The sequence below is a fragment of the Citrus sinensis genome, chromosome 8 (genome assembly GCF_022201045.2).
Source record: "Citrus sinensis cultivar Valencia sweet orange chromosome 8, DVS_A1.0, whole genome shotgun sequence".
Taxonomy (NCBI): Eukaryota; Viridiplantae; Streptophyta; class Magnoliopsida; order Sapindales; family Rutaceae; genus Citrus; species Citrus sinensis.
In genome coordinates, this window is record NC_068563.1 from 17,344,971 (window position 1) to 17,358,266 (window position 13,296).

Here is a 13,296-nt window from a genome sequence, read left to right on the forward strand (position 1 = left end):
CTGTGCATGTTGTAGCACTAACAGTTGTTCATCAGGAAATATTTTAGTGATGTCTTGTTTAGTCAATGTGCTCGAATCTGCTTATAGTCTAGACAGATGGTCTGCTAATTGATTTTTCAGTCCCCTTTCTATCTTTAATCTCCAAATCAAACTCCTGAAGCAATAATATCCATCTTATTAATCTCGGTTTGGCATCTCTCTTTGATATTAGGTGCTTGATGGCTGCATGATCTGTGTAAACTGTCACTTTAATACCTACCAAGTACGCTTTAAACTTATCGAAAGCAAATACTACTGCTAGCAGCTCTTTCTCTGTAGTGGTGTAATTAATCTGAGCTTGAGTAAGAGTTTTGCTAGCATAGTATATAGAATGGAAAACCTTATTCTTTCTCTGTCCCAGAATTGCCCCAACAAAATGGTCACTGGCATCACACATCAGCTCAAAAGGTAGAGTCCAATTAGGTGCTATAACTACTGGTGCAGTGATCAAAGCTTTCTTCAGTTCTCTAAAAGCTTGCAGACAGTCTTAATCAAAATGAAAAGGCTTGTCATGTTCTAGCAATGAGCATAATGGTTTAGCTACTTTGGAAAAGTCTTTTATGAATCTTCTGTAGAATCCAACATGTCCCAGAAAACTTTTAATACCCTTGACTGAAGTTGGAGGTGGCGGTTTATTTATCACTTCTATCTTTACCTTATCTACCTCTATGCCATTTTTGGACACCCTATGACCCAACACTATGGCTTCTTGCACCATGAAGTGGCATTTTTCCCAATTGAGTACTAAGTTAGTCATCTCATATCTTTTAAGAACTTCTTCCAAGTTATGTAAACAATCATTATACATTTCTCCAAAGACTGAGAAATCATCCATGAAGACTTCCAATGTTTGCTCTACCATATCTGAGAAAATAGACATCATACATCTCTGGAAAGTTACTGGAGCATTGTACAGACCAAATGACATTCTTCTGAAGGCAAACGTTCCGTAAGGGCAGGTAAATGTAGTTTTTTTCCTGATCTTCTAGGGCTATAGCAATTTGGTTGTAACCTGAATACCCATCGAGAAAATAATAGTATTGTTTTCCAACAAGTCTGTCCAATATTTGATCTATGAATGGGAGAGGAAAATAATCCTTCCGTGTGGCTTTATTGAGCTTCCTGTAATCTATACATACTCTCCATCCAATCATTGTTCTTGTAGGAATAAGTTCATTCTTTTCATTTGCTATCATTGTTATTCCTCATTTCTTTGGAATACATTGTATTGGGCTCACCTATGAACTTTCTGATATCGGGTATATGATCCTAACATCCAGCCATTTGATGATTTCTTTCTTCACAACTTCCATCATAATGGGGTTTAGCCTTCTCTGTTGCTCTACTGAATTACTGTAGCAGTCATCTAATAGAATTTTATGCATGCATATGGATGGGTTGATCCCTTTAATATCTGTCATAGTCCATCCAATTACTTTTTTGTATTTCCCAAGCACATCTACCAGACTCCTTTCTTGATCTGCATTCAAAGAAGATGAATGATTACAGGAAGTGTATTATTCTGACCAAGATAAGTAATTTCAAATATGAAGGTAACAATTTCAATCAAGAGTATGAGGTGATTCAATAAATGGTAAAGTTGTCTTTACTTCCTTGTTTGAAAGATTTAGAGGTTCAATAAATCCGCTATGTCTGTTAGATTGCCTTTTTCCTATCCAATTTATCTAGTTTGTTGTAGCATCTTCTTCTTCAAAGCTTTCAAAAGTGACAGCTTTGATAACTTCTTTACTGCAGCATTTATATATTCTTTCTGTTACAGCAAGATCCACGACACTCATAAAATTGCAATCTCCTGCCTCATCAGGACTCTTTATAACTTCTAATACATTGAAGGTGACTTGTTGGTCATTCACCCTCATGGTTAGCTCTCTTTTCTACACATCTATCAGAGTCTTTCCAGTTGCTAGAAAAGGTCTTCTAAGTATAATTGGTACCTCTTTATCAGCCTCAAAATCTAGTACAATAAAATCCACTAGAAAGATTAATTTGTCAACCTTCACCAATACATCTTCAATCTTTCCTTCAGGGTATGCATGAGATCTGTCAGCTAATTGCAAAGTGACTGTTATTGGCCTGCACTCTCCTACTCCCAATTGCTTAAATACAGATAATGGTATTAGATTAATGCTAGCTCCCAAGTCACCGAGTGCTCTACCATTGTACCTAGTTCCAATTGAGCATAGTATTGTGAAACTTCTTGTATCCTTTAATTTTTTAGGAATATTACCCTGAAGCATGTGACTGCATTCTTATGTTAAAGCAACGGTTTTAAATTCTCCCAACCTTCTTTTCCTTGCCAAGATATCTTTTAGAAATTTCACATAATTAAACATTTGTTCCAATGCTTCTACAAAAGGTATGTTGATGTGTAACTGCTTCAACACTTCAAAAAATTTGCTAAACTGTTTGTCTTGTTTTTGTTTCTGGAATCTCTGTGAGAAATGAGGTGGATGCCTAAATGGCTGTACAGTTTTAGGAGGTACGAATCTCTGCTACTTTGATTTATCGTGAGTTGTCACCACTGGTGTTGCAACATCTTCTCCAACAGTTATTGGGTGACTTCCTACCAGGGTTGCTGTAGCTTGACTGCTAGCACCAGTATCTTGATGGGTGGGTTGCTGTAACATCCTTTCAACTTGAGGCTGTTCTTATGAGGAGTTGAATTCTAACCTCTTTTTAGCCACATCAACAGGAATATCAACATTCTTTCCAGATCTTAAATTGATTACTTTACAGTGTTCTTTACCCTCCCTTCTTGGATCTTCTGTATTGCTAGATAAACTTCCTTAAGATCTGCTACTCATTGTTATGGCAAGCTGTCCAATTTGGTTCTCCAGGTTTTTCAGAGATACAACTTGACTTTGTACAATTGCCTCATTCTTCATGATATATTCCTTAATAAGTGTTTCCAATGAACTAATTTGATCATGGCTAGTGTGTTTTTGCTCTTGATTCTGCTGATGAAAACCAGGTGGCTGAGAATGTCTATTCAGTCCACTGGGTGCTGGAGCATGCTGATAACTCTATGAAATGAGAGTTATTATGGAAATTCTAGACTTAAATCAAGACCACTTAGAAAGTAAATGATGTGTTTTTATTACATTTTGGTTATGTTTTGCATAAACATCCATTTTAGTTTAGTCTTAATAAGTTTTGGTTGATTTAAAGTAATTTGTACTCAAAACATGTGTATAATTGTAGGTTTTCAGAAGTTTATAATCCATGAAGGGATGCTGAGGCATTGGGCTAGCAAGAAGGAGAAAGAATATGGCCACAAAAGAAGTGAAACACAACCTGGAACAGTGCATTGTTAAAGCCGTTGCTGGAGCAACCATTGCTGTAGCAATCCTGGAACAATGAGGGAGAAAACTTAGCATGAGATAGCTACAGAATTGCGATTGACAATTTCCTAATTTGACTCATGTACGCCCTAGGCTTTTGTTTACCCTAATTTTCAGTTATAAAAAGGGGCGTGCATCACATAAAACGACGGCAAGGAATTAATATTGAGAAAATTAAGAGAAAAAGAATAAGAAGATCAGAATATGAACTAAACTTGCTTGTAGTTGAGTGACAAACAATCTAATGGGTTCTTGACTGTTCTTATGAGTTACTATATAATTGTTATAGCATTTTACTCTAGTAGCTATTATTATAACTGTTATTTCGGTTGACCACCCATTTAATAGTTCAAGTTAAGATAGAGCCGCAAAAGGGCATGTCTTAGTGGATACTATTAGAGTAATACTTGATCTTAATTCAAATTTTCTGGATTAAGTTTATCTTGAATCCCATAAGGGTTATACTTGAAGTTAAGATTTGTGACAAACTAGACATAGGTACTCACCTTGTAGGGTGGAGAGAATAGATGTTTGTAATGTCATGCTGAAGGTAGAATAGTAACTGGTCATTGCTAAGATACTTAAGGGTATGAGAATTCCAACACGCGACAACTGAGGATGCAAAGTAATTCTGCCCAGTGCTATGGACAGTGCTGTAGCAACTGGTGTTAATTTGATGAAAAGCAGTCAACCCATAAAGAGAGTTTGATCATTCAACTACTTTATTCTCATTTAATCATTCTACACAATTTATTTACTTTATTTCATCACTGCATTATTCATTTTATTTTCTCACAATTATAAATTTTGGTAGTCAACAACTTCACATTTGTTCATTTGAAATAAAGGTAGATTGCCCTATTGTGATTGCTGTAGCATTTTTGGTAACATCAATCCCTGTGGAGACGATCTTAAATATTCATCAATTTATTATTTATTGTGTACACTTGCACATTGGCATCAATAGCATTTTATTAAAAATTAACCAACAAGTTTTTTGGCGCCGTTGCCGGGGATTGGTTGTTTATTTTCGAAGTGTGAAGTAAGTCTTGATAGTGCCAATTTGATTTAATTTGTTCTATTTATTGACAGATCAACACTTGCATGCGCAAGGATAGATCTGTTGTGTTCCAATTTGATCCTGAGATTGAAAGGACTGTAAGGAGATTGCGAAGAGAACAAAGGAATTCAAAAATTATTTCAGACATGGATAATTTGCATGATGTGGGAAATTTGGACCCTCACGGGCCATTACAACATGTCAACATTCAAGAGGAGCAGAATGAGCATGTTAACCAGAGACAACCAGGCAACAACAATATCATTTACATGGCAGATGACAGAGACAGGGCTATTAGAGATTATGCTGTGTTAACTCCTTAAGTTGTACACCCTGGGATAATCAGACCTGAAGTGGAATCCGCAAACTTTGAACTGAAGCCAGTGATGTTTCAAATGTTGCAAACAGTGGGTCAATTCAATGGACTGCCAAATGAAGATCCTCACTTCCATCCTAAGTTGTTTTTGTAAGTGAGTGATGCTTTTAAAATTGCTGGAGCAACACAATATGCTTTAAGACTAAGGCTTTTTTCTTACTCCTTAAGAGATCGAGCAAGAGCATGGTTAAATTCATTACCATCTGATTCCATCACTACATGGAATGAGTTGGCTGATAAATTCCTAATGAAATATTTTCCACCAACAAAAAATACAAAATTGCGGAATGAGATCACTTCTTTCCATCAACTTGAAGATAAAAGTTTGTATGAGGTTTGGGAAAGATTCAAAGAATTGCTTAGAAGGTGTCTTCATCATGGCATTCCTTGTTGCATACAATTGGAGACTTTCTATAATGGATTGAATCCAAGTACGAGATTGATGGTTGATGCTTCAGCAAATGGAGCTTTGTTATCCAAATCTTACACTAAAACTTATGAAATTTTGGAGAGAATTGCCAACAATAATTATTAGTGGCCATCAACTAGATAGCCAGCAGCAAGAGGAGTAGCATGGGTACATAATATAGATGCAATTACAGCTTTATAAGCATAAGTAACTTCATTGACTAACATGGTGAAAGCCATGACATCTGCTCCAGCGGCAGTAAAGCAAGTTGCTGAACTGTCCTAGAAATCCAGCATCAGTAAATTATATGGGTAATTACAACCGACAGCCTCAAAACAACCCGTACTCAAATACTTACAACCCCAGGTGGAAGCAACACCCAAATTTCTCGTAGAGTAATCAGAATCAAAATGCTCCAGCATTGAGTGGACATAACAGAAATGCTCAACTACCTGGTTTTCATCAGCAAAATCAAGGGCAAAAATACACCAGCCATAATCCTCTCATTTCACTAGAAACACTGATTAAGGAATACATTGCAAAGAATGAAGCAATTGTGCAAAGTCAAGCCGTATCTTTAAGAAATCTGAAAAACCAAATTGGTTAGCTTGTCACAGCAATGAGTAGCAGAGCTCAAGGAAGCTTGCCTAGCAACACAGAAGATCCAAAACGAGAGGAAAAGGAACATTGTAAGGTCATCAACTTAAGATCTGGAAAGAATGTTGATATTCCTGTTAATGTTGAAATACAAGTGTGCAACCCAAGAGGGGGGTGAATTGGTATTTTAAAAATTATCCTAACAAAACCACACAACAATCCAATCTAACGCCTTAAAAAATTCGAAAGCAATAAGTTCAATAAAAGCACAATAAAAAATGAGTAACAGAACAGAGAAACAAACACACGAATTTTTACGTGGTTCGGCAATCCCCGCCTACGTCCACGCCTTCAAGCGATCCAAACTTGAGGATTTCACTATGCAAGCCTTCCAAGGCTTCAAATGTTTACAATTTACTTCAAAGTGTCAATGAACCTTTACAACAAAGAGATTATCTCCCAATCTCTTCACTCAATTGTCTCACACACTCAAACACTCACAATTAAGATGAGGAATTGAAGATTACAATAAAAACTCTCTTAAAGAGTATATATACAAATTGAAGAATAAAAGAATTGGATTTGGGTTTATATAGTTTGAGCTCAAAAACTAGCCGTTATACACATTTTGGTGATAACCGGGTTACCATTTATAGACATTTGGTTAGCTGCTTAATGTGACCGTTACAGTCAAAATTTGAATTTTTGAACATCTGGTATGTCACTTGTGAAATCTGGATAGTCATTTTTGTTCCAGAAGCTTACTGCCCAAATCTAGTCGATCGTTTGTCAGGATCCGGATAGCCGCTTGCTACAGTAACTGCTACAGTGAATTATTTTCTAAAATTATAGTTTGATCCCAAAACCTTTATATAACTATATTATGGCCCAAAACGTTATGAACGCTTTCAAATAGGTCCAATTTTAGAATTTCTAAATAATGCTTTGTCAATCCCAAAAATTTATGAAATTATGATATCACCCAAAAGATATGAAATCTTAGAATGACCCAAAATATTTAAATATTTTCAAATAGGTCCAAATCTGAAATTCAAAACAATATTTATTAAAATCAAAGATTATAAAATTCTTTCATTTTAGTCCACAACTTGAAAAACAACTTAACTCTATAAAATCATTTTCTTATTATAAAAGTACAATACATAAATCTTTTGTTTAACCAACACATGTGGTTTGTTATCATCAAAATCAATATTTATAGCCATATAGGCTAACAATCTCCCCCTTTTTAATGATGACAAAACACATTATAGAAAATTGATTTAGTTATGAAAAGCTCCCTCTTAATCAATGCAAGGTTTAAAGACGAATTTCAAAAAGATTTAAAAGACTCCCCCTGCATAAGTGCATATGAATATTTTTCATAACAAATGAATTTCTCATATTTCCCCCTTACATATTATATAAGTGCATATGAGTATTTTTCATAAAAAATGAATTTCCCATATTTCCCCCTTACATATTATATCTCCCCCTTCATCATAAAAAAGAATAAAAGCTACCCCTATCAATCATCAAAATCTCAATACAGCACACTAATTTAAAAATATCCAAAGCATAAAGAAATAACATAACAAACAATCAAAACAAATCCATATCATCCAAAACAAATTCATAATCCAAAATCATAACAACCATCCATGTAATCAAAAATAAAAGAACATAATGCAGTAAATGAAATGCAGGTGTGTCCAAATACAAGCATAAGAGACTACTGAGGTGGTGAGGATGGTGGTGATGGAGGTGGATACGAATATGGAATGCCGAAGTGCTCAAAGAGGAGGCGTTGTCCATGAATAAGTTGTTGCTGCTGCTGCTGAAACTTAGTCTGCCGCACAGAGAGTGTCCTCACCTCATCCATAAGCTGTTGAAGAGTAACCTCTTTAGAAATAAGAGGCTCGGGAGGTGGCACAACAGGTGCAGAGGCTGTAGAAGTAGAGGTAGACACAGAAGAATCTCGACGTCTATGCTGACCCCGAAAGGAAAGCGAAAAAACAAGTAGCTGATCGGCTGGAACCACAACATTAAGTGGCCGATCATCACTTGGAGCAAGAAAGGTGAATTTATTTTCAGTGAATTTTACCTAAGTTCCATTTTGCCACTCAAAACCTAAATAACTAACAGCCTCATCCCCAATGCTTTTAGATGGCCTACATGATGGTTCATCGATAGGGACGCTAAAGTATTTGAGGATTCGGGTGATGAAATGACCATGCGAGAGGGAACGGGTAATCAACTTAGGTATACAAAGCATGTTTCGGACAATGGTGTAGCGTAAGTCGACCGGACGACATCTAAAAATACAATCAATCAAGGCAACATCCATATGAGAAAGTTCATCCAAATGACCTGATCTAGGAAGCACAATACTCTGAATAAAATGAAGTAATATCCAAGTTTGAAGACAAAGACATTGGGTGCGGAAATGGATGGTACAATCATCGTCCGAAAGGTCAATACGACGACATATATTCATAACTGCATCAATATGAACATAGTCATCAATATTAGGAGATTTCCTAGGTGAAAACATTTCTAGGCCATCATCGGAAGTCCCTAGGATAGAGTTCAACTCTGAATTATTAAACTCAATCGAAACTCCTCCAACTTCGGTGATTACTCGATTCTCTTTCTCCGCGGAACAATCCATATTCGAGTAAAACACTTTCACTAAGTCTAGATATACATTTTTCCTAAAAACCAAGTGCATTAATCCAACCAACATCTTCCAACAATTGTAATAAAGTTCTATTACTAATACTAAGACTATTCAACCAATTCGGTAAAACGAAAAAAGTTTGGAGTACCTCACGAGTCATAAATTGTTGGTGAAATCGTTTGACTAAATACTTGGCTGGGAAATGCGTGGACTCAAAGGAAGACTCATTGAAGGTGCCCCCTGCTTACCGTGAGCGTTTGGTGGGTTGAACCGGTTCTTTGGCTTTTCCACGAACCGGCCGTGAGCTTGATATGGTGATTTGGATTGATTTGAAGTGAAATGAGGCAATGAGAAGGAAGATGGTGAGGATTTAAATGAATATTGAGGTTCAATTAAGATTAAAACTAGCTTAAGAGGAAAGAATTTAGAGAGAGAAAGTTTTGTTTAAAAACCTAGATGAGATTCGGATCTAATGAGTTTGATGGTGAAAATGGTTTTTGAAGATGATTTTTGACTCAAGAGGAGATGGGAAATAAGATTTATGAATTGATTTGGATTGGAAACGAATGAAAATGATGAATTTTGGAGCGAGAAATAGAGAAAATGGAAACGGCTTTTAGAGAGAGGAAGATCCAGTTTACCGAGAGAGGAAGATCCAGTTTACCGAGAGAGGAAGATCCAGTTTACCAAAAGAGGTGAGGAGAAGATGAATAGCATATATATGCCCGAATCCAGTTATCCGGATTTTACTAATCGGTTATCCGGTTGTGGGCAGTGAGCTTGCAACGTAAATCTGGATTTTCGAATTGAATAATGTTGTGCAAATTTTAATGTACTCGCAAGCGCACGAATCTATTGTAGTATAGATTAATGGTGACGAGTGTCGATCCCACGAGGAGGTGGATTTTAATTATGCGTAGAATTAATTTTGTAAATGGGTGATTGGATTTGTGGTGGAAATGATTTGGAATATGCTAAAACTTAAATTAAAATGACGAGAATAAATTCTAAATTTGGAATTGAAATGGCGAGAATAAATTGAAGAGAATTCTATTGAAATAACGTACTTGGGTATCTGGATCCGTATTAACATGCATCATGGGCTAAATAATCCTTATTAATGTCAATTAAATCATGAGGGGGGAATCCACACCTCATGAACCACGCTCTAATCAATATGGTGCTAAGGGCTTATCGTGCCAAATAATAATAACCTTGTACTAGAGGGCCGGTGTAACCAAGGCGGTATCTAGACAAGACTATTATTATTTGTCGACGAGAAGTCAAAATATCCACAAAAACTAGAGGGGAAAAGAAAATAAATTTACCAAATTAAGCCCATGACACATGTTGAGACTTCACCTTCAACCCAAGCTTGAAAGAAAATTAGCCACTCATAATTGAACTAGGGGCAAAATGGGAATTTATTAAAATACGAAGAAAATACAAGATGGAGAAGGAATTACATAAAATGGATCCCAAATATGGATTCAGAGATATCAAATTAGGGGGGAGAGGCCCCCTTTTTATAGATACATGGAGTAAATCATGGCCATCGGATTAAAAATAGTTTGGACGCTCAGGATTGTGCCACGTCATCAGTCAACAGTCCACGGTTTGACCACGCGGATGAACAGTAACACGGTTTGGTTGAAAATAATCCTGTGTGATGCATGCACCGTACGCGAGATTTTTCGTCCACTGATATGCTGCCACGTCACCATCAACAGTACATAAGAATTTTAGGCCAACAGGATCGTGACACCTCATCAGTCAATGCCACATCATCGGTCAATGCCACGTCATCGATCCGTCTATGTGAACAGTGCTGTGAACAGTAACGTATACAGTACCATATACGTGAATAGTACCGTACATGTGAACAGTGCCATTTTTCCTTTTATGCTCCTCCTGAGGTTTTCGACCGTCCTGAGTTCAAAAGTGATGTCCGTTTTGCCGTCTGATCTCTCCTTTATTGTGAAATGACTATAATGCCCCTAAAATACATAAATTACTTAATTAAAATAAAACACACGTAATTAAATCACAAGAATGTTAAAAACATAAAAGTAAGGGTTGTTAGTAAGACTTGAAATGTAAAATGACGGTTTTCTCCTTTATAAATATGCATTTTCTAACACTCAACAAATAACCGGTTATCCGATTCTGTCCAGCAAAGGCAATTGATAATCTGATTTTCTGGATATCATGACCCGGCATGCCGGTTGGATCCAGAATATTACAAGCTGAAACCGGCTTACCAGTTTGGCTAACCGGTTGGCCGAATAGATCCAGAATGCTTCCAAAGTACAGCTCGAATCCGGATTTCTGGATTTACATAACCGGCTATCCGATTAAATCTAGTGAAGGGCACAGGCGAATTCGGTTATCCGGATTCCATAACCGGTTTATCTGGATTGTTCCAGTAAGCACCAAACAAAATTTGATTTTCTGAATTTCATAACTGGTTCACCAGTTCTTTCTAAGAAAGGAGATAATAAAAGAGGTTTACCGGTTTTTCATTATCCGGTTATCCGGTTTAAGTCCAGTGAGCAATAATAAGAGAAATGGCTTTCCAGTTGATTATAACGGTTAAGCTTTGGAGAATAATTTTGGAATTCGGTAAGCTCTTAGACTTGTATTATACACACCAATTTATTTTTGGCTTAAAAATTGATCAATTTGAAATCATTTTGAGATTCAAAAATTTTCAATAAACCATTTAAAAATAAATGAAACATAAATGCATACAAGAACAAACATATCAACTTAATCAACAAACCATAATTCATGATGCAACATTCATCATTCCAAGCTCACGTCTTATCTTTATAAAATGCTCTTCACTAAGAGGTTTTGTAAAGATATCCGCAAGTTGATTTTCAGTAGAAATAAATTTAATTATAACATCTCATTTTTTAACATGATCTCTAAGGAAGTGATGCCTAATTTCTATATGCTTAGTCCTAGAATGTTGAATGGGATTCTTGGATATATTAATAGCACTAGTATTGTCACACAATATTGGTATTTGATCAAGATTAAGACCATAGTCTCTAAGGGTTTGTTTCATCTAAAGGATTTGTGCACAACAACTACCAGCGGCTATATATTCGGCCTCGGTGGTTGAAAGCGCAACCGAGTTTTGTTTCTTACTAAACCAAGAGACAAGTGAATGACCTAAGAAGTGACATGTTCCACTAGTACTTTTTCTATCAACTTTATAACCGGCAAAGTCGGCATCCGAATAACAATTTAAGTCAATATGAGTTCCCTAGGATACCAAAGGCCGAGATTGATGGTGCCAATCAAATATCAAAAAATTTGTTTAAGGGCAAGCAAGTGTGACTCTTTAGGACAAGATTAAAATCTAGCACACAAGCATTCACTAAACATAATATCAGGCCTACTAGCAGTCAAATAGAGTAAGGATCCTATTATACTTCGATAAGTCTTGATGTCAACTTCCTTACCTTTCTCATCTTTGTCCAGCTTGATGGTAGTACTCATTGGAGTGCTTTTTGCCGTTCCATTATCATAGCCAATTCTTTTAAGTAGATCTTTCACGTACTTGGCTTAATTTATGAAAATTCCTTCCTCGTTTTATTTGATTTGGAGTCCAAGGGAGTACTTCAACTCTCCCATCATACTCATCTCAAATTCTTTGCTCATACAAGATGAAAATTCTTTACACAACAATTCATTAGTAGAACCAAAAATAATGTCATCAACATAAATTTGAACAATAAGTATATCTTGGTTCTTATGCTTAACAAATAGACTTGTGTCTGCTTTTCTCATTGAAAAATTGTTATCTAATAAGAAGTTTTTAACCTTATCGTACCATGCTCTAAGTGCTTGTTTTAGTCCATACAATGGCTTAAATAACTTATACACATGATCTGGACATTTTTCATTTTCAAAACTAGGGGGTTGTTTCACATACACTTCCTCTATAATATAACCAGTTAAGAAAGCACTCTTGACATCAATTTGATATAAAATAAAATCTTTATGACATGCAAAAGCTAAGAGCATTCTAATGGATTCTAGTCTAGCTACAGGTGCAAAAGTTTCATCAAAATCAATTCCCTCTTCTTGGTTGTAACCTTGAGCCACTAATCTAGCTTTATTTCTTACAACCACACCAGATTCATCCATTTTGTTTCCAAATAACCACTTAGTGCCTATAATGGATTGATGTTTCGGATTAGGAACTAATTCCCACACATTGTTTCTTTCAAATTGATTCAATTCCTCTTGCATTGCCATAATCCAAGATTCATCATTTTCCACATATGCAAAGGATTGGTTCAATTTGAGAAATAAATGCAGCATGCTCACATGTTTTTCTAAGAGATGATCTAGTTGTAACACCTCATGAGGGATCTCCTAAAATTACATCCTTAGGGTGAAAAGAAACATACCTCCACTCCTTGAGGAGTGTTTGAGAAGTACCTTCATTTTGCTCTGCATTTGTTTCTTTATGATGTTCCTCTTGAATTCCATGTGGTGCATCTTTTTTGTTATCATTTGATGCTTCTTCTTATTGTTCTTCTTATGCATTATCATAAACAACGATTTTCTTCATATATGAGGGGTTAGACTCATCAAATGTAACATGCATAGATTCTTCTACAACCAAAGTTCTTTTATTATAAACTCTATAAGCTTTACTTGAGTTTGAATAACCAAGAAAAATACCAACATCAGATTTTAAATCAAATTTACCAAGATTATCTTTTGTGTTCAAAATAAAACATTTGCATCCAA

General features: G+C 35.9%; 1 protein-coding gene and 1 non-coding gene across 2 annotated transcripts; both read right to left on the bottom strand.

The window, feature by feature from the left end:
• Positions 1–1,934: 1,934 nt before the first annotated feature.
• Positions 1,935–2,687, bottom strand: LOC107176042 (uncharacterized). Its single transcript, XM_052432716.1, has 2 exons — positions 2,557–2,687; positions 1,935–2,223 (listed from the first exon to the last, which is right to left on the bottom strand). The coding sequence occupies exons 1-2, from the start codon at positions 2,685–2,687 to the stop codon at positions 1,935–1,937; spliced, it is 420 nt and encodes a 139-aa protein (XP_052288676.1).
• Positions 2,688–5,114: 2,427 nt separating this feature from the next.
• Positions 5,115–5,221, bottom strand: LOC127899464 (small nucleolar RNA R71). Its single transcript, XR_008051341.1, has one exon. It is a non-coding gene; the product is annotated as a small nucleolar RNA R71 (small nucleolar RNA).
• Positions 5,222–13,296: the final 8,075 nt, after the last annotated feature.